At 51.1% G+C, this 22,184-nt stretch overlaps 1 protein-coding gene across 1 annotated transcript in view; it reads right to left on the bottom strand.

The window, feature by feature from the left end:
* The window catches only part of Atp9a (ATPase phospholipid transporting 9A (putative)), a 121,051-nt gene extending 99,196 nt beyond the window's left edge, over positions 1-21,855 (bottom strand). Inside the window, exon 1 of the mRNA XM_027946392.2 lies at positions 21,714-21,855. Within this exon, the coding sequence (XP_027802193.2) occupies positions 21,714-21,781 (68 nt within the window). The 5' untranslated portion in view covers positions 21,782-21,855. The remainder of the gene's footprint in view (positions 1-21,713) is intronic.
* Positions 21,856-22,184: the final 329 nt, after the last annotated feature.

Here is a 22,184-nt window from a genome sequence, read left to right as displayed (position 1 = left end):
CAACTTTCTTTTTTTCTATTTAAACATCAAATTTAGCTGGGAGTGGTGGCTGGCGCATGCCTGTAACCCCAGTGGCTCAGGAAGCTGAGGCAGAAGGATCATGAGTTCAAAGCCAGCCTCAGCAAAAGTGAGGCCCTAAGCAACTCAGTGAGACCCTGTCTCTAAATAAAATACACAAATAGGACTGGGGATGTGGCCAGTGGTTGAGTGCCCCCGAGTTCAATCCCTCGTACCAAAAAATAAAATGAAATAAAAATAAATTTTAAGTCAGGTGTGGTGGCGCATGCCTGTAATCTCAGCAGCTCAGGAGACTGAGGCAGGAGGATCATGAGTTCAAAGCCAGCCTCAGCAATTTAGGGAGACGGGATTCAATCCCTAGTACCAAAAAATTAAATTAAATTTTAAAACTTAGGACTGGGGATGTGGCTTAGGGGTAGAGCACTTGTATGGCATGTGTGAGGTCCTGGGTTTGATCCCAGCACTGCAAAAAAAATATGAAAAATCTCTCCCTGCTGCTCAAACAGTGAGTGACCCTGCTCTGAGCAGGCAGCCTTGGTTCTCAAAGATCTGATCCTATTTGCCTCCCAACGCTGGCCCTGGGTGCCTCATGCATGTGGCTTGGTGAATAACTCCCTGGGCCTTCACACACTTCTAGCTCACCATGGGCACTTACCCCTGATCATTTGGCCACAAGTTGTGAAAAGGTCTGGTCCAAGCACCGGCCAGAGCCAGGCACACAGCGAGAGCCTACAAAATGCCAGGGGAGAAGGGGCACGGGGACAGGAAAGATGATGGAATGGGTGGACATCATTACCCTAGGTGCGTGTGACTGCATGCAGGGTGCGACGCTACTCTGCGTACAACCAGAGAAACGGAAAGTTGTGCTGCAACTGTGTACGCTGAATCGAAATGCCTCCTGCTGTCATATATACGTAATTAAAATTAGTTGATTAATTAAAAGAAAGAGCCTCCAAAATGCCAAAGAATTACCAGACTCCCAGGGAAGGAAATCCCCCAGACACCAGAACAATAACAATAAGCAAAATCAAGTGTGGCATGCACACACGGTAAAATCACAGAGAATAAAGCCCTCACTGCGTCACCTCCCCACCCTCCTCAGGCCCAGGGCAGGCCTTGATTCCGCCTCCTGTGCAGGTGAGGAAACTGCATCTCAGAGACCCCCAGAGCAGCTGAGGGCCAAAGGCTGACCCAGAGCCGCTGCTCTTAGCCACAGAGTTGACGTCCACGTCACCCTGCTGCAGAACATGAGGGACACCTCTAAGTTGCCAGCACAGTAACCTCGGGAGGAACCCAGGTGACCGGATGCAGCAGGATGCCACCCGCCCTGCTGCGCCAGCCTCGCTAGTGTGGCCAGCACTGCCGCTGTCCTGCCCAGGGCCGGGGCTCCGGGGGCTGGGAACTCTGCAGCCCGTAATGAGCAGTGTCTCCGTGCTCAGTTTTCAGAGGAGAACTCTCTTGCCCAGGGTCATACAGTCTGTAAGCGGCAGAGCCCTAACTTGAACCAAGGCTGTCTTGCTTGAATCCACGCTCCGGCGGCCCTCAGGGTTCTCCGCAGCCAGCCCTTGCCCCGGGGAGCGGCCACCTCACTGGCAACCCTTCCCTGAGGAGACCTGGGCAGCAGCCCGGGCCACACTGCTCCCCAGGGCGTGGCTTTGGCCCCGAGACACCCTCTGGAAGCCATGGGAAGCATTTCAAAGGTGCTTGAAAAATGCCAGAGGTTACTACACCTGCTCCCTGGAAGCAGCTGACCCCTGGAAACAGGGAGTGCAGGTGCCGAGGAGGAGACACCGCTCAGCTGTACAGTGCCATCAACAGGCAGGGGCGCACACCCCTCCCCACCAACATCCGGCGGCCAGGGAATGCACCCTGCAAACCCCCGTGCGGGGAAGCGGACGGTGCATTTGCCCTTTGCAGACACAACAGCTTCACATCAGAACTGGTACCAGAAAGATTTCCTTTTTATTCCTGCAAAAAACACATACCGAATGCTGCACACCACCAAACATCCCTTCAATAACCACCTGACCGCTCCCAGAGAAGTGAGGCTCACCAGCCATCTACAAAGTGGTACTGTGTGACGTGGCAGGTGGGGAAGGCCACCAGCTGGTTCTGACCCTTGAACATGCGGAAACACAGGCTTCTGCAGGGTGTAAATGGCAGAGCCCTTCAGAAAGCTACGCAGTGAAATGCAACTGGAGCCCTTGAACCCCCGGCCACCTGTCCCGGGGAAGCCACTGAACCCAGGGACTTGGGAACCAGGGACTTAGGAACACAGCCGATGAATATTCTTCAAAAATAGAGGAAAGTTTATGCATCAAGATATCCTCTGAAGAGGATAACTTACAACAGCACAAATGAACTGAAATGTCACTTAAAAGCCACTAGTTAAAGACCAGAAGACACTTCCCTAAGTGCAACAAGGGAGGCCAGCTTCACGTTGTGACAGGGGCTGTGTGTGGCTCAGGGACACAGCTCTTGCCCTGCAGGCACAAGGCCCTGGGTTCTCAGCCCACTTAAGGCCACTGCTCCGCAGCCTCGGTGACGCTGCTGGCTACTGCTCTGGGGAGCTGCTGGGGTGGGAACAGGGGCATTTTCAGACAAGCCGCAGCCACGGGATCAATATAACCCGGGCCTGGTTCCTCTGAGACCTGTCACCCAGGCCTGAGTGGAGGCAGATGGCAGGTGCGTCTGCAGCTCATTCTAAGTAAGGGCTGGCTGCCAGGAGGGCAGAAAGGAGGGGAGGGAGGGAGGCAGGAGGGAGGAGAAATGTCCAGATTCCCCTTTTTATTCTGTGCAGAAAGGGGCTCCACTGTTTCCCTCCTGGCTCCGATACTAAGTATACACCTTTTCCAAAAGCTCCTGAGTGCACCGCCCACCATGAGACCTCCTGATGAGCCAAGATTGCAGAGCGCCTCAGGATGATTCATGCTGAAGAAAGCGAAGGGCGCTGGGCAAGCAGGCCTGACAGGAACCGCGGCTCCTGGTCGTCACTTGCTGATTCAGTCATCAAATATTTATTGAGCATCTACTATATGGCAGCCTTTGTACCGAGCACTGGCGATCTTAAAACAAGACAAACATTCTGTAGGTGGGCAGGGTGGGAACAAAAAACACGGAAAAGGGGATGTGCCACTGAGTGGGAGGTGGCTCCTTTAGAGTAGGTGCTCTGGAAAAGTCCCTCAGAGGAAGCCCGGGAGGCAAGAAGGCAGCAATGCTGTGTGTCCTTGGGCTGGTTAATTAACCCCTCTAAGCCTCATTCTCCTGGGAAAGGAATAACAGAGGTCCCTAGTACTGGGCCATGAATAATGCCACAGGACAGCTCACTTAAAATACCTAGGACAGGGGGCTGGGATTGTGGCTCAGTTGGTAGAGCACTTGCCAAGCATGTGTGAGGCACTGGGCTCGATTCTCAGCACCACATATAAATAAATGAATAAAATAAAGGTCCATCAACATCTAAAAAAAATATTAAAAAAAAAAACAAAAACCCTAGGACAGGTCAGGCGATGTGGCTCAGTGCCAGAGCCTTTGCCTAGCATGCACAAAGTCATGGGTTCCATCTCCAGTATGGCAAAAATAAAACCCCCTAGAACAGGAATGCTGGCACCTAAGAAACCAACAGAGCTAACAAAATTATTTAAGGAAGCCAGGCTCTGTAGTAGAATGCCTCCGGGTTCAAGTTCATGTACAGGAAAAAAAAAAAATCTTCCAAGAATACTGTATGTGTCTCTGGAGAGTAAACTCATGCTGACAGAATGTTGCCTCTGGTGTTTGTACTACATTCCCAACATTAAAACTGCCAGGGAAGGACCGGGTTGTGGCTCAGTGGTAGAGCGCTGGCCTAGCATGTGAGAGACCCTGGGTTTGATCCTCAGCACCACATAAAATAAATAAGTGAAATAAAGGTATTGTGTCCAACTATAACTAAAAATATGTATTTTAAAAAAAAAGTAGCCAGGGAAGCCTCTCATACTGGCGCATGCCTACAATCCCAGCCACTTGGGATTTTGAGACAGGAGGCCAATCTAGGCAACTGAGCAAGATGCTGTCTCAAAATAAAAATAAAAAAGGGCTGGAGATGCAGCTCAGTGGGTTCAATCTCCAGCACCAAAAAAGAAAAAAGAAAAACAAAAAAAAACTGCCCAAGAAAGCGTGCACAGTAAATATTGAAGGAAGGAATGAATGGATGAATCAACAGTAGCTATTTTTAGTTTCGTGCCCTTAAGTGCATAGAGCTGTGAGATCTGAATACCCTTTCAAATAGCTGGCAACCCTCTGAAATGTCCAAAATCCAAGGCCATGATTCTCAAGCATGGGTTTTTTGCAGAGTCAGGTACAAAACTGTTCTGGGTCACTTTGTGTTCCTGCTTATCCAACCCCAGACAGACTTCTTTTTCTTCTTCATACTGGGGTACGAACCCAGGGTGCACTATCATTGAGCTACACCCCCAGCCCTTTTTATTTTGAGACAGGGTCTAAGTTGTGAAGGCTGGTTTTGAACTGTGATCCTCCTGCCTCAGCCTCCAGAGTAGCTGGAATTGGAGGCCCATCAACAAGGGACTTTTCAGAACTGTGCATCCCCAATTTTCCCTTTGTTTGCTTTTAAAGTGACTGCGCTGGAGAGCTAATATTCAGAGTGAAAACACTATTTCAAGGTGAAAATACTAATCAGCTTATGAAAATATAAGTTACCAGTTAAGTAAATGAAAGATGTCTCCTCAAAGAAACACCACGTTGCATGTGTGTATGTGTGTTGTTAGGGATCAATCCCGGCACCTCCCACCCACATGCTACCCAGCCTTTGTTGTCATTTAAAATATCATTTGCAGCGGGGGACAGGGGTGCACACGTGTAATCCCAGCAACTCAGGAGGCTGAGGTAGAAAGATTGCAAGTTTGAGGCCAGCCTCAGCAACTTAGAGACCCTGTCTCAAAATAAAAGATAAAAAGGGCTGGGGGTGTGGGGGTTGTGGCTCAGTTGGCAGAACGCTCGCATGGCACATGTGAAGCACTGGGTTCCATCCTCAGCATCACATAAAAATAAAATAAAGGTATTGTGTCCATCTACTAGAAAAAATATTTTTTTTTTTAAAAGTGGGAGGAAGAGGGCTGGACATGTAGCTCAATGGCTAAGCACCCTGGGTTCCATCTCCAATATCTAAATAAATAAGTGTGGGCTGGGGACATAGTTCAGTTGGTAGAGTGCTAGCCCCGCATGCACAAGGCCCTGGGTTCAATCCCCAGCACCACAAAAATAAATAAATAAATAAATAAATTTTTTAAAAAAATAAAAATAAACAAATATATGTAAAGGACCATTTGCAGAGACACTGTGATACCAAAAACCATTAAAATGCTAAGTGGAAAAAGCAGAACAAAAAACAATGTACAAACAGAAATAGAACAGGGAGAAAACATTGGCTGCTCCACTGTTTGTGTCGCCTGCGTTTGGCTTTGAAGGGAAAGCAACACTGTTATTTCCTCCACTGCTTTTGTCTGTTCTCCAATTTTTCCTATACACACACATGCTCATTTTTCAATTAAGGGGAAATTAAATTCAGACTTTTCCCCTGTCCCCCTCTAGCAAAAACGACTCAGGAAGGCAGAACTGGGTGAGGGCCTAGAACCTGGAGGCCCAGGGAGCTGTGGCTACCGTGATGGGACAATTTTGTGTGACCACGACGTGGCTACCTTGTATACCTGAAACCTAACCTCAGGTCAAGAGAAGGGAGCCACTCTCAAATCACAAGTGAAAAGAAAACTGTGACGCGACAATACCCTCACCAGAGTGGCGCAGTGAAGAAGACAGACGGGCGCTGGCCAGCACAGGGGGCAGCTGGACCTGCCAGCCGAGGTGAAGGTCAGGACGGTGAAACTGGACACAGGCCGGCTCTCCGTCAAGGGGGGATGGGAAACGGATCGTGACACACTCATGCATTGATGCTACTGTCAGAATGTTTGTCTCTCCCCAAAATTTGCGGGCTGAAATCCGAATCAACAAGGTGACAAGATGAGGAGGAGAGGCCCCTAGAGTTGGTGAGAGGGGACCCTCAGGATGGGATCATAAAAGACACCCAGGGAGCTGCCCTGGCCCTTTCAGGGTGAGGACAGAGCAGGAAACTGAAGTGTGTGACCAACCAGCGTGGGCCCTCACCAGAAGCTGCCATCTGCACCTGATCTTGCTTCCAGCCTCCAGAAATGTGAGAAGAGCAATCTCCGCTATTTGTAAGGTCCCCAGCTTATGCTCTGTTACAGCGTCCATAAGGACTAGACAAAGGTCGGCTACACACACACAACACAGCGTGGTTCAATCTTACAAACCTAACGTGGAACCACAACCCAGGCACCCGTGAGCCCCCCGCATGACCCCATCTGTACGGAGTTCAGCAACAGGCAGGGGCGAGGCAGAGGTGGCCCAGCACACACAGGGCCCTGGTTCCATCCCCAGCACTGCAAAGAAGTAACAGGACAACAGGCAAAGCTAATCTCCGCTGTTAGAAGACAGGAGACCATCTGCCACCAGGCTCAGCAGGTACCCTGTTTCTGAAGAACTTATAGCTACGAGGACAATTTGAAATTTCTAGAACTGTCCTCTGTCACATTACTTCTGCTAATAATGAGCCTTCACCAAGATTCACAGAGCACACATGCACATATCTCCCATTCCCCAAAGCCTCAAAAATCCCTAATTCCTTTCTCCCCAACAAAAACCATCTGCTCTATGGGCTGGGGATATAGCTCATGGGTAGAGCGCTTGCGTAGCATGTGTGAGGCACTGGGTTCGATTCTCAGCACCATATATAAATAAAATAAAGGTCCACTGACAACTACAAAAATATTTTTTTCTTAAATCTGCTCTAAATAGACACTGCAAAATATCTCTAATAGGAGTAGGCATAGAAACAGTACTTGCTGCAGAGATTCTCATTAAAATGAGTCTTTTAAAAAACTGAAATGAGGGCTGGGGATATTGCTCAGTTGGTAGAGTGCTTGCCTCACATGCACAAGGCCCTGGGTTCAATCCCCAGCACCACGAAAGAAAGAAAGAAAACAAACAAACAAACAAACTGAAATGAGTGTTGGGCACAGTGGCACACACCTATAATCCCAGTGGCTTGAGAGGCTGAGGCAAGAGCATCACAAGTTCAAAGCCAACCTCAGCAATTTAGCAAGGCCTTAAGCAACTTAGCAAAACCCTGTCTCAAGATAAAAAATAAAAAGGGCTGGGTATGTAGCTCAGTAGTTAAGTGCCCCCTGGGTTTATTCCCTAGTATCGAAAAATAAAATAAAATAAAAATAGCTGGGCAAGGTGGCGCATGCCTGTAATCTCAGCAGCTCAGGAGGATGAGGCAGGAGGATGGTGAGTTCAAAACCAGCCTCAGCAACAGTGAGGTGCTAAGCAACTCAGTGAGACCCTGTCTCTAAAATCCAAAATAGGGCTGTGGATGTGGCTCAGTGCCCCTGTGTTCGATCCCCAGAACCAGGGGAGAAAAAAAAAAAAAAAAACCTGAATATCATTCTAAACCAAAACAATCCTAAAATAGAAAAAAAGAAGAAGAAAGCTCCTCCATTCCTCAGTTTTACCATCTGTAAAATGGGTCATTAATAGGATTAAATGGGACAATCCCTATAAAACCTTTTAATAGTGCCCAACTTTACCTAATAAGCATGCAATAGTGGTTAGCAATTATTACTCTCATCTAATTATTACAACCAAAGTAACAAGAAATACCGACAACCCTAGGAAGCAAAACCAGGAATTGTGAGTGCTGTAAACACTTTTAGCACAAACATCTGGGGACAGTGCCACGCCCTTCAGAGCACACAGTAGGGGTTCAGGTTACTCCTGGGGAGTGGGTGGGGAACAAGCCCCTCAGCTCTAGGCCTGCAACTTTGTAACAGGTTTTCAGACAGGTCTCAGGATTGCACTGTCTACATCAAATTGCCAGTGAACTCACCCACATCAGTTAAGATCGGTTGATTGACAGTGCGGAGAGACACCACGCCCACCAGCAGAGCCACCCGACACCAGAACCCTTGGGGGGCAGAGCAGGCCAGGCCAGGCTGCTCCAGCAGCCCAAGTCCACCTTGGCCTGGTTCTGGAGGCGGTGAGGCCGAGGCATCTGCAGGTCCGTTTCCCCGAGGTCTCTCCTCTTGGCCACAGGGGGTTGTGTCCTCTGTGTCTGTGTCCCCATTTCCACTCCTATCAGGACCAGTCAGAGGGGCAGGTCTTGCCTCACCTCTGTCATCTGTCCCACAGCCTCACCTCCAAACCCAGTCACGGGGGAGGTCCTGGGGGCAGGGCCTCAGTACACAGATCTGGGGGTGGGGGGCACAATGCAGTCCACTTTCCCCAAATGTCCTCTGCTCAAAGCTTCCTTGGTCACTAAAATCAAAAAGCTGACCTCAGAGTCAAGAACAATAGTCCAAACACAAATTTCTGGCCCAACAAGATTTTTTTTTTTTTTTTAAACAGGCTACGAGCCACTCCTGGTGACGCATGCTTGTAATTCCAACTCCTTGGAAGGCTAAGCCTGAAAGATCCCAAGTTCAAGGCCAGGCTGCAAACTACAAGATCCTGCCTCAAGATGAACAGGGCTGAGGATGTTCTCAGTGGTGGAGTGTTGCTGGGATCAAACCCAGGGCTGCAAAAAAAAAAAAAAAAAAAAACAGAAAAAATGAGGAGACCCTCAGCTGACAATTTTGTTCTGGGGGGGGGGGGGGACTTGACAATGTCTGGTGACATGTGGAAGGTCTCCTCACATCCAGAGGGTTGGGTCAGGACGCTACAGATGTCATGCAGTGCCCCCAGGAGGGCGTGTCAGCGGCACCAAGACTGAGAAGGGCTGAGGCCGACCTGCCGGGCTGACTCCCCCTGAACCGGCTCAGCAGGCCGATGAGCTGCCAGCCGGGTTGACACTGCACACTGCGGCTGCTGTGCCAGGGACAGCGGCCAGGGGGCGGTTCTCTGGCATTCAGCAAATGCCACCAAGATTTAACTGGGAAGAGCATCCATCTCCGGCCCAGCCCTCCTTCCCAGCTCTCACCAGAAGCCTTTCCTCCCGCAGAGAGTCCCTCCCTACCGTCCTCACCTCACGACACAGCACTAAGACCACTAAGCACTAAGGCAACCTGGAAAACGAACCGCTATTTAAAAGTCAGGCTCTCCACAGATCAGCGGGCAAAACACACAGCTGTTGTCCTCTCCGAGCAAGACCAGATCACGAGATTCTTGCCCTCACAGCAAGAATACTGTGTTTCAGACAAAGCCACCTGGGCATAGGCCACTGCCTCCCAAATGTCAGGCCGGGCACCAGAGAAGCCACAGGAACTTTACTGACTGCATATTTTTCTTTCAACTGATTCCCTGCTTTTGTTTAAATGTATTCTAGAAGGAAATGTCCTGCCACAATGCACACTATAAAGAGAGATCAAGCATTCCTTGGCACAACCCAAAGGAACCCTAAAAATAACTACTAATCTAAACTCCAAATTTTTGCAAGTGAGCTCTGGTCATATTTCCCATCTCTCTCTCTCTCTCTCTCTCTCTCTCTCTCTCTCTATCTATATCTATTCCCAAACTTTCCATCTATATATAGATCAAGATCTGAAACCCACACGGAATAAGGAACAAAAACAATAGTTAATATAATTAGCACCATCCTAATTGTGTAGGTTTGTCATGACTAGGCGTAGTGGCGCACACATGTAAACCCAGCCACGTGGGAGGCTGAGGCAGGAGGATCACAGCTTGAGGGCAACTTCAGCAACTTCGCAAGACCCTGACTCAAAGTAAAAATTTAAAGGACTCGGGATGTGGCTCATGGTAAGGCATCCCTGGGTCTAATCTCTAGTCCCTGCCCCCCACAAAACGATAAGAAGTCTTTTTCTTTCTAAATTAAATTGAAGTCTGGGCTCTGGAGGTGTTGCTCAGTGGCACAGCATTTGCCTAATGTGAAGCAAGGCCCTAGTGGTCCCAGCACCACGAAAAATAAAAATAAAAAATGATTTTTAGAAAACAAAGTCCACTCACTGCCCTGAGGAAAGCCACTTCATGTCTGGCCCTTGTCATTGACTTTCAATGTCTGCATCTGAGTGAAGATACCCCAAGAACTTTGTGTTTTGAGAAATAACAACCAAAAGTCCAGAGAGGGATGGCTCAAAGCCTTGCCTCCTCTTTCCAATGTGTTGCCCGTATGGCCAAGGTCAAGGTCTCCTTGCTCACCTTGGGCAGGGAAGAGCCCTCCCTGCAGGAAAGCTGGGCGGCCCAGCAGGCATGGCCACGCTCCTAACAGGGCTGGTAATGATGCAGTGGGCAGAAGCTGGGGGTGGGGTGGGGTGGGGCAGTGGGTGACGTGGGTGCAGCTGGGCAGCTGGCAGAGGGCCCAGGGAGCAATTCCTGATGGCCCACTGCCAAGGCTCCTTCTGAGCCCTCTGCTCTGGTCTCAGGCATGGCTGGGTCTCACCCACCAGCATGGCTCCTCCCCAGACACACGGCACAGCTGAGGCAGGGCTTTAAAACCCAACCCCCACTGTACACACCTCCCAGGAGCTCCTTAAAGAACAACCCTGGAGCTCCGCACCCCACCCTGCCCCCACCCTGCACGGCGGATGCCGGCAACCTGCAGCTTCCCCACTTGTGAATTCACCCGGTCCCTAAAGTTTGCGACCCCAAACTGTCACAGTCATCCCTGGACATGCGCACAAGGCAAAGAGGGCCCGGCGCAGGATGCTCCGGCCAGGCCACCTGTCTCCTGGCTGCAGGTCACGTTCCCGACAGGAGATGTTTTGTAAGCTGTGTTTTCTGTATGTCTGTGCTTTTTCTGGGTGATTTCACCACTGAAAATGGTCGCTAGAAGGCTGGGGCTACAGCTCAGAGGTAAAGCACTTGGCTAGCAGGAGTGAGTCCCTGGGCTCAACCCCAGCTCCCAAATAAATAAATAACAAGACGGTCTCTGGGGCTCGGTGGCCCCTATATGTGCTCCCAGCTATTCAGGAGGCCGAGGCCGGAGGATTACACCTGCCAGGCCAGCCTCAGCAATCCAGAGAGACCCTGGCTCAGAATCAAATAAAACAAGCCGGTGCCCATGGCACATGCCTGGAATCTTGGCGGCTCGGGAAGCTGAGACTAGAGGATCACAAGTTCAAAGCCAGCCTCAGCAAAAGCGAGGTGCTAAGCCACTCAGTGAGACCCTGTCTCTAAATAAAGTACAAAATAGGGCTAAGGATGCAGCTCAGCGGTCAAATGCCCCCGAGTTCATTGCCTGGTAATTAATTAATTAATTAATTAAATAGAAATAAAATAACGGCCTGTTAGTGCAGGGCTGAACTGTCTAGTGTTCCTCAGAGGAGGAAGACGGGAGGTGCCCCACAGAGCAGGTATGTGTGATGGACAGATGTGAGTTGAGCATTAGTGAGTCAACAGCGTGTCTCACACATGGGGCCTTCAAACAGCCCCCCCGCCCCAGGCAGGGTTCTGTATTATCTGCCGATGAAAACTAACTAGCAGCTTGAGAAAACCAAACCCCATATTTCCCCTGGAAGCCACAGGTCAGCACTTGGTAACTCTGCGCTCACAGGGACAACAGAGTACAACTCCTATGAATAATGAGAATCTGACAGATGCTACCTCATCACGTCACAGAAAGGGCGTTTTTACACCAAAAATTACGAGTGACACCTTCAATAAAATGTTCAGAACTTTTGGTGCCTGGAGATATAACTCAGTGATTAAGCACTTACCTGGCATGCACAGGGCCCTGGGTTCAAGCCCCAGCACTACCAGAATTTAAAAAAAAAAAAAAAAAAAAAGGTCAAAGCATTAGATTGAACAGACCTATCTGCAGGGCCAGGTATGCTGGTGCAGCCTATAATTCCAATGACTAGGGAGGCTGGGGCAGGAGGATCACAAGTTTGAGGCCAGCCTCAGTAACTTAGCAAGATACTATCTAAAAATAAATAAATAAATATATAAAAAGAGCTGGGAGTCTAGCTCAGTGGTACAGCTCTCCTAAGTTCAATCCTTAGTCCTGAAAAAGAAAACAGAAAGAAGAGAAAAACAAACAAACAAACAAACAAAAACAGCCCTATCTGTACTGTCTGTAGTAAGAACTCCTCCCTCCCTGGCCTTATTTCTCTTGGTGCCATGAACAGTGAATCCCCCATCTGATGGACCCTGGCCCTGGTACCACACTGAGGATGGCTACAAACAGCACTGGCCTGCAGCAGCCCTATCACTCAAGGCTCAGCAACCTGAGGTGTATTTATGAGGGTCCAATACCACTTCTGGTGGCTCTGGTTCCTCTGCAGCCACTGCTGACCAAAGCTCTTGCTCCTGTCAGACCCTGCGCAGTGTCCTAGAAAGAGCGTCGTGTCACCCAGGATGGGAACTCGCTCGAGGCCCAGCCCTCCCCTATGGGCTGCAGAGTTCCTGACATTTGGATTCTCCATCCTCTGTGAGCTTCACGCCCACGGCCACCCTCCCCACGGCCCTGCTTTACAAAAGAGCAAACTGAGGCACAGGGGGGAAAGGGAGCTTGGGGTAGACAAGAACAGGTTGAGCACCTGCACTCTAAACATCCACACTCCAAACCCTGACGGTCTCTAAATCCATGCAACAAATGGAAAATCCCAGCCAGGCACAGCGGGGCACACCCGTAATCCCAGAGGCTTGGGAGGCTGAGATAGAAGGATTGCAAGTTCAAAGGAGCCTCAGCAACGTATCAAGGGCCTAGCAAATCAGCAGGACCCTGTCTCAAAATAAAAAATAAAAAGGGCTGGGGTGTGGCTCAGTGGTGAAGTGCCCCGAGTTCAATCCCAATACAATAATAATAACAATAAGGTTGCAGAATAAAATACTAAAAATCCAGGCATGGTGGCATCCAGCTGTAGTTCCAACTATGTGGAAGGATGGGGCAGGAGTATTGCTTGAGCCCACAAGTTCAAAACCAGCTTGAGCAACACAGAGGCCCCATCTCAAAAAAACAAAATAAGTTACCGTACAAAACAACCTTGAGTTATGTATACAAGGATGTATCAAATGCCAATGAATTTTGTGTTTACACTTCAGTCTCAGCCCCAGGATATCTCAAAATTTTAAAAACTAGAAGTCTAAAACACTTCTAGTTCCAAGCATTTCAGATCCTCCACACTCAGGAGAAGGGAAAAACTGGCCCACTAACCTAGGTCTCTCCAACCCTAGAGCCAAACTCTTTACCACAGGCAATGAAGCCACATCCTGTTCTGGGAATTACAGCTTGTTAATATGCCCAACTTTTGTGCTTTCAGCTATCAGTTAAAAATCAGTGAGTCAGGCACAGTGATACACACCTGAATCTCATGGACTCCAGAGGTTGAGATAAGAGGATCATAAGTTCAAGGTCAGTCTCAGCAACCTGGAAAGATCCTGTCTCAAAATAAAAAATAAAAAAGACTGGGGCCAGGCACAGTGGCGCACACCTGTAATCCCAGCGGCTCGGGAGACTGAGGCAGGAGGATCAAAGCCAGCCTCAGCACAAGAGAGATGCCAATCAACTCAGTGAGACCTTGTCTCTACATAAAATACAAAACAGGGCTGGGGATGTGGCTCAGTGATAATGCACCCCTGGGTTCAATCCCCAGTACCAAAAAAAAGGCGGGTACAGCTCAGTGGTAGAGCACCCTGGGTTCCATCCCTATTATCGCATGTGCATGCGCGCGCGCGCACACACACACACACAAATGAATCTTTTTAAAAAAAATTTTAATCTACAACATTCTTATCTTTCTTTTTCTTTCTTTCTTTTTTTTTTAATACAGCAGTTTTCAAGACTGATCTGGGTTCTAATTCGTTTCTGCCACTCACTCCTGGCTTTAAATAACTGCCTAACCTTTCTGAACCACAGTTTCCTCATCAGTAAAACAAGGATTAAAAAAAAAAAAAAAAGGCCAATATCAAAGGCCACTGTGTTATAAATGGGAAACTTTGGCTCAGAGCCTGAACCTGCAGGTCCTAAATACACATTTGTTTCTTCCTCATGGACAGGCAGTGAGTCACACAGACATGGTGACTTAAGTTCCGGGCTCTCAAGTACAAGGTAAGCAAGACCTGGAAATGCCTTGGAGGCACCCCCCCAGGAGAGGCTCCCTGCTGATACCCAGCCACCCCCGGGGATGGGAAGCCCAGGGTGAGAGCCTGTGCCCGAGGTCTCTCAGCCCTCCCAGCTGCCCTGGTTGCTGTAACAAACTACCACAAATTTAGTGGCTAAAAATAATGCATATATGGGCTGGGCACCTGGCTCAGTGGCAGAGGGCTGGCCCAGAATGCCTGAAGCCCTGGGTTCCATCCCCAGCACCACCAAAGGAAAAAAATAAATAAAGCAAAGCAAACATATTGTGGCTTCTGATACAGTTCCAGACAGTTCCAGAGAGTGATACTCCAAAACGGGTCTCACGGGGCTAACGCTGAGGCGTCAGCAGGCTCTGCTCCGTCCAGGGAGAACTGGCTTCGTGGCCTCCCCAGGGTGCGGGCCGCTCCTTCCTCTCCGGGAAGCAGCAGAGCACCGCCTCATCTTCCTGACACCCTCCTAGCTCTGTCTCTGACTCTTCAGGACCCTGAGATTGCCATGGGCTCACAGGGACAAACCAGGATGGTTCTCCATCTCAAGGTCATGAACTTCCTCTCATCTGGAAGGTCCTCTGCCTACTCTAACCCTCATCAGGTGAACTAAGCTAGGAAACCACTCCACTCAAGCTGTAACTTCCCAAGGCGTCCAACCTGCAGGGAGCACAGCTCCGAGGGGCAGGCTGACCCGCTAGAGCCACACCGCCTCTATCTGCCCCCCCACACACACACACAGGAGGCCTCCTCCTGGCCTTGACCATCCCAGGGTCAGGCACCCAGAGACACCTCTGCTGCCAGCATCCACTGAAACCAGTCAAGCCAGTCAGACGGTGCCGGGCACTTGCCCCACTTGCTTCCTCATGGAACCCTCACTGAAGACCGAGACCTGAAGCTCCCCTGGCCCCGTCTACTGCCTCCTGACCGCCCTGCTGTCACTCCCACGTGGCCGCCTCCTGTGTCTAGAACAATAAGCCTCGGCTCTCCTCCTCTTAGGGCCACACGTGATGACCAGATCATGAAAGGACACAAAACATAACTCTCCCCTCAAAACAGCCTTCACTGGACATGGGTCTCGAATATGGATATCAAGCCATCTCAGAAACCACACACCCCCACCCGTCCTCAGTGGAGGGAGAGAGAACAAGGCAAACCAAGGGGACCCAGGGTCACCTCTTTGCTTGCCATTTCCTTCTCCCAAGAACCCCCAAATGCATACCCACACTCTGAAATCCATGTGTTAAAGAGACTTAGGTCTGCTGGGCATGGTGGTGCACGCCTGTAATCCCAGCAGCTCAGGAGGCTGAGGCAGGAGGATCTCAAGCTTGAGGCCAGCCTCAGCAACTTAGCCAGGCTGTAAGCAATTCAGTGAGACCTTGTCTCTAAATAAAATATAAAAAGCGCTGGGGATGTGGCTCAGTGGCTATGCACCCCTAAATTCAATCTCTAGTACAAAAAAATTAAAAAGAAAGAGAGAGACGCAGACTTGATTCCACTAACCAGCAGATTTCTGAACCATCAAGAGAAAAGATGGAGAATGAGCCGCAGTGTGTGAACAGCAGACACACCCTGCCTGCACTCACCAGGAGGGGTTTTCTCTCTCCCTTCCTAGAAGCGAGGTTTCACTCTCCTCTTGTAATCTGGAGCCTGGCCCCAGTTATTTTTCCTACTATATGCCAGCTTCGGTGGAACAGGGATTAACACTCTGGCCAGCGGTGCCCTGTGGTGCCCCCAGCTGAATGATCATGCCAGCCCATGTCAAACTGCAACTGCATGAGAAAGAGGAGGAGCAGGTGCTCTGAGCGGTTCCCAGAGTTGGAACTGATCTCTAGTTGGTAACACGTGACCCCAGTGAAGCTTAATGGAACCTAAGGGGAAGAGGTACAGAAGAACATTCCAGGCAGAACATCTGAAACCGCGTGCACAGAGCCTGCTTCACAAGGGAGCCCAGGAGGGGCAGCTGGATGAGGAAGGACCTGGAGTGTGCTGAGAGGAGGCGGGAGTGGGCAGGGCCACCGCAGCACTGCGGAACCCCCGGTGACACGGAAGGCACCACATACCTGGAGCTGGAGCTCTGCAAGGCGGTGAGTGTCCCTGAGAACGGAGCTTTTAATTTTATTCAATTTTAATGATGTCATTTTGGGAATTCGCTGTTGCTACTTTTTGGCGCTGGTGGCGCTGAGGATGGAACCCAAGACCTCACCCATGCGAAACAAGGACTCCACGCGGGGCTACACTCCCAGCCCCTTAGACTGTGACATCAGAACCTCCGCAGCCCCTAGGGGGGGTGGCTGCCCAGCGTAGGGCAGCACGGCAGCGCGTCCCGGAGCCTCCAGGCCACAGGTTGGTTCTGAGCAGAACATTTTCATGATCCAAGCATCGGGCGCCAACTGCTGCAAGGTGGACACTCATGACCAGTCAGCAGCACAGACGCAGGAGGACAGGCGGCAGGAATGACAGGGACGAGGATGATGCCTGGCAGTGCTGAGGGAGACATCTGCAGATTCCAGGGTGACCCAGGGGCCTTGGAAAGGGACAGGCCACACATTCCCGGAGGATCAAGAAAATAGAAGACTAGGCTCCGGCAGCAGCATGCCCCGAGTCTGGTCCCCTACGGAGCAGTCGGGGGAGGAGAGAAGGGCCTGGTACCTGAGCGAGGTGTCATTCAGGCCGTGGGTGCAGATGCCCTCGCCCGCAGGGGAGGAGGTCCAGGACCAAACCATGGGCAACTGCCACGGGTAGGAGCCGACTGAGGGTGGTGGGGCAGGAGCACCCACAGCGCTGGCGGGGAAGACACAGAGGACCAGACACAGGGTCTCAAGGACTCAGGGCGGACCAGGGGAATGAAAGCACACGCCCACCAGGCCCACGAGGCCTGGAAGGTTCTCTGCAGCGTTATTTACGCAGCCCCGAGCTCGAGACTTTCCCAACGTCCATCAAGGCCAGTGGATAAACAAAGGTGGCACATCCTCACAGTGGAACTCTAATAAGCAATAAAAAGGGACTTCAGTAACATTCCACTAAGTGAAAGAAGCCAAACGAAGTAAGGTTCCATTTATATAAACTTCCAGAAAGGGCAAACGTGTGGAAAAGAAAGCAGTCAGCGGTTGCCTGGAGCTTACAAGAGGGATTAATGGGGACTTTGGGGACAAGGAAATGTTCACAAAGTGGATTGCATGACTCTGTGGGTTTATTTTTAAAAGAAAATCAATGAACCATAGCCTTATAATGGGAACACCTCAATGAAGCTGTTTTCTAAAATCCTAGTGATAGAATATGAATCCAGATGATCGGCTCTTCCTTCTCAACCTACTTCATCTGCCAGACTTCCTCATCTCCCAAGTGCAAGTACATCAAACATCAAAGCATCCCTGCCCGACCTGGCCACAACACCTGGAATTATCATGGCCAGGTGAAGGGTCGGGTCGGCGGGAGCTCACCGCACCTCCCGGGTAACACAGGGCTTCCACATGCCTGGAGGAAATACTTGACATGGTTATTTATTTCCCTGAATTTGGTAAGAAAAGAGCAATGAAGTTGTGACATTTCTAAATTTCCTACCAGCAAAGGCAGGCCCTCCTCTTAATAGAGAATCCTGGAGATCCCCAAAGGCAAACCACACACACACACACACACACACACACACACGATTATTACTACCAGCCCCAGTAAATACCTAAGGCAAATTGAACATCACTGTTCCAAACTCTACATGCACCAAGGGTCCGACCCTGCCATCGTACAATTTACTCCCACTGAACAGATGAAAGACCCAGACCCACCCAGGCTTCCCAAGATCAGCCCGCTGGTAAGGGGCAGAGCCTGGACTGGAACCCAGCTCCTTGAATCCCGAGACCAGGCACCTGACACCCAGTCCCTGGTGTTCCATCCAGGGGGACTCCACACTGCCAGAAGCAAAGGTCGCAGCGTCATAAAATGCTTCCCAGCAGAGTGGCACAAGCGCCTAGTTTCCCAACTCAGCCATTTCGACAGTCCTTGGTCCCCAGATGCGGAACCTTTCTCATCGGAGGAAAGAACCTTGGGGCCAGAGGCCTCAGCAAACAGGCAAATCTTGGGAAGTGTTAGTAACACTGTCCCCTGGGGCATAGGGCACCTTTTCTCTGACTTTTCACCAAAATCCCAACCTACAGCATTTTCTGTCTTTTGGTTTGGGGACTAGGGATTGAACCCAGGGCGCCTGGCCACTGAGCCACATCCCCAGCCCTTTCTTCTTTTTCTTTTGTTTTTGAGTCGGGCTCTTGCTTAATTGCTAGGCAGGCCTTAGACTTGCGATGCTCTTGCCTCAGCCTCCCAGGCGTGGGCCACTGCTGCCAGCCCCCCCCCCCCATGGCTTTATTATGAGGGACATCAGGTGAAATGAGTATATTGCATCCACATTTATGCCCCCCTCACTGATTATCTCTGTGATCATTTGAACATTTAATATCATTGCATCTTTGTCTACACAATGAAGAAACTGGAAACTGACCTCAAAAACATGTTGTTTTTGTGGGGATGGACACAGGCCGTTCATCTCAAGTGCCCAGCAGAGGCTGACCATCCAGCAGGAGTCTCTCCTTCCTTTAGCACACCCTCCCACCCCCACAGTTACATTCAGGAAGCCTTTGTTCCCAAGGTACTCCAAACACCAGAATTCCCACATTGACATTGCTACTCTCCAAAAATGCAGATTATAACTGAACTAGGGGTGTATATCTGTGGAGTGCAGGCCTAGCATGCTCCAGGCCCTGGCTTTAATCCCCTAGCACTACCCCCCCACACACACACACACAAAATGCAAATGCATAGCCCTCCAGATACATGATTTGAATCTGAATCCAGATCATTGTATATAAAATAAATCAGTTCTTGGGCTGGGGTTGTAGATCAGTGGTAGAACACTTGCCTAGTATGTGTGAGGCGCTGGGTTTGATTCTCAGCACCACATAAAACAAATAAATCAATAAATTCCATCAATAACTAATAAAAATATTTTAAGAAGAAAATAAATCAGTTCCCCCCCCGCAAAAAAAAAAAATCAGTTCCCAAACTGGCAAACTCTAAAATGGATATTACCCTCCATTCCAATTCCAACCAGAAATCTTACTTTTTAAAATACAAAATTATGTTCAGCACAACCTCCAGGCCTCCACATGAGCAGTGCATATTTCTATTATCAATTAAGAATAATTCCTTGTGGGGCTGGGGTTGTGGCTCAGAGGTAGAGTGCTCGCCTAGTATGCGTGGGGCATTGGATTTGATCCTCAGCTACCATATAAAAATAGAGATGTTAGGTCCATCTGTAACTAAAAAAAATTTTTTTAAATTTAAAAATTCCTTGCATTTTTCTCTTATGCACTGCATCAGAGGTTCTCAACCATGACTGCATATTAAAATAATGAGGAAGCTTTCAAAAAACATATACAGTCATCCCTCGGTAAGCATGGGGGTGGGTTCCAGAACCTCCTCGGGATACCAAAATCTGAGGATGCTCAAGTCCCTTATATAAAATGGTGTAGTATTTGCATAGAACCTAGGGCACATCCTCCACGGTGCTCTAAATCATCTCTAGGTGACTTAGATCACCTAATACAATGTACCTGCTACTCCGTATGTCACTGTTTTCTTGCACTGTGTAGTTAATAATGACAAGAAAAAAAGTCTGTACATGTTTGGTACAGAGGCAGTTTTTTCCACCCAAATCTTTTCAACCAGTTTATTGAATCCATAGCCACAGAGGGCCAACTGTTAGAAGGGGGTCTGGGATGGGCCTTAAGTTCCCCAGGAAATTACACAGTTAGAGCACCCACACCTGTTGGGCAGGTGGAATCACTTGGCACAGATCCTGCACTTAGTAGGCGTTTGGTAATCGTTCGTGACACAGCTTTAGAGTCTGCTTATCATTTTAACTCATTAAAAGATTTACTGCGGGTGGGCTATGCATGTTCCAGGCCCGGGCTTCAATCCCCACCACTACCAAAAAAAAAAAAAAAGGGGGGGGGGGGCAATGCATAGCACTCCATATACATGATTTGAATCTGAGTCCACATCACTGTTTAGAAAATACATCAGTTCCAAAAAAAAAATCAATTCCAAAACTGGCGATTCCAAGCCTGGAGCCCAAGTGAATGTAAAAATTAAAATATAGAACTGGGGCTGGAGATGTAGTTCAGCAGAAGAAAGTTCGCCTAGCAGGCAGGAGGTCTTCGGTTTGATCCCCAGCACCACAAAACACCCAAGGGGAAAAAACACAGAAGAGCAGCCGCTGCGGTGGCACGCGCCTGCACCCGGGTGCAGACCTTAACCTCAAGCCTGTTTCTTCAATATAACATCCGGCCGCGGGTAACAGAACATACACACGTGTCTATGATCATACATGTAATTCATACTCGTGTATATGTATATTATATATTTCTACATTTTTAAAAATTCCACTGACACCGAGGGAAGATACCCTAGGATGTCACCCGTCCCGCCGCACTCCTGCGTCTCGGTTCCGAGCTACTGACGCTGCAAGAAGCGGCGGCCCCAGAGAAGTCCCAGAGAGGGCGGGTCCTAAGGCCGCAGGCCCCGCCCCGCTGCGTTCTCAGCCGTCAATGGGCATCACCCACACCTGCGCGGCCTGTGAAAATGCACATCTCCAGGTCCCACCCCCGGGAACTCTGATTGGCGCGTCTGGGCGAAGCCAGGGAATCTGCATTTTCATGAGCTCCCCCAGTCCTCATTCCCAGGTGTGTCTGTTCCAGGCGATGCCACAGCCCCTCAAAACCTCAACAGGTCACCTGCATCCACTGCACGGGAAAGCGGCAAGACACAAAGTAGCAACCCGTGCTCTCTCTAAGGAAGGGAAACCCCAGCAGGCTGGGATGGCTTCAGAGGGTCCCTTTCCACCGCCGGGCCCGCCTCTTCCACACCTAAACTGCCCTCGCGGTCCGCCGCTGCGGGAAGGGCACGGCATTGGCAAATCCTGTCCCTACCAGGGGACTCCTTCCCCAAAACTGGGGAGGGTTGCGGGGACAGCGTCGTCAATCGGCCAGCGGAAGCCCCTCCCACCGTGTTGCAGCTGCCAGTTCCGACCCACCTAAGGTCGGGAGGCAGGTGGTCTCCGCGCAGCCTCGACTGACTGCGACCTGGAGGCGCTGATGGGGGACCCGCTGCGAAGGCCGCGCCCTCCCCCCCATAAGGCAGCATATCTGCGCTCGCGAGGAATGTTCCCCGAGCACAGCAAGCCTTCCTCCAGACCCAGTCGAGATTACAACTGCAGGGAGTGATCTCGAAACAATAAAACGAGGAAAAGGCTCGGAGGATTCTAATTCCGCACGCCTGTAAACAGCCTTGGGCAGGCCGGCTTCCCAGGGTTTCCAGAGGAAGGTGGGCGACGGAGGAGGCAGCCAGGCGCTCGGGCCCAAAGGGACGGGCTCAGGCTGGGATGGCTTCAGAGGGTCCCTTTCCACCGCCCGGCCCGGCCCGGCCGCAGCTCATGGCGCCCGGCGCGGCGCGCAGCCAACCTGTCAGGCCCGGCCGGCCGGAGCGCCGGCACCCGGGCTCCCAGGCGCGCACGGACAAAGGGGGGGCGGCCCGCCGGGCCCACTCACCCGGCGCGGGGCCTGCTGTCCATCCGCTTCTTCTGGCGCACCGGCTGCAGCGGGATGTTGTCCGTCATGTCGGCGGCGCCGCCCGCCTTGGCCGCCGCGCCCCCCGCGCCGCCTGGGCCGCCGCCCGGTCCGGCCTCCGCGCCGCCGCCCGCCGGCGCCGCGCCGCCCCGGGGGAGGAGGCGGCGGCAGCGGGCGGGCCGGGCCCTCAGCGAAGGGGCGAGGTCGCGAGCGCCGGGCCACGCGCGGAGCCGCCCGCGCGGCCCGACCGACGGACACGGGCGCACCATGAGCCCGAGCTCCGCGCTGCGCCTGCTTGCTCCGCGCCGCGACTGCCACGGGGGGCGGCCCGGCCGTGTCCGCGCCGCCGCGGCAGCCGCAGTGTCCCCGCCCCCGGCCCGCGCAGCGCGCCCCCCACGCGCGCCCACCCGGCCACGCGCCCCCCGCCCACGCCCCGCCGTACGCGCGCGCGCC

Source organism: Marmota flaviventris, chromosome 2 (genome assembly GCF_047511675.1).
Source record: "Marmota flaviventris isolate mMarFla1 chromosome 2, mMarFla1.hap1, whole genome shotgun sequence".
Lineage (NCBI taxonomy): Eukaryota > Metazoa > Chordata > Mammalia > Rodentia > Sciuridae > Marmota > Marmota flaviventris.
The sequence above is the reverse complement of the archived record's forward strand: the minus strand, read 5'-3'. Positions and strand labels throughout refer to the sequence as shown.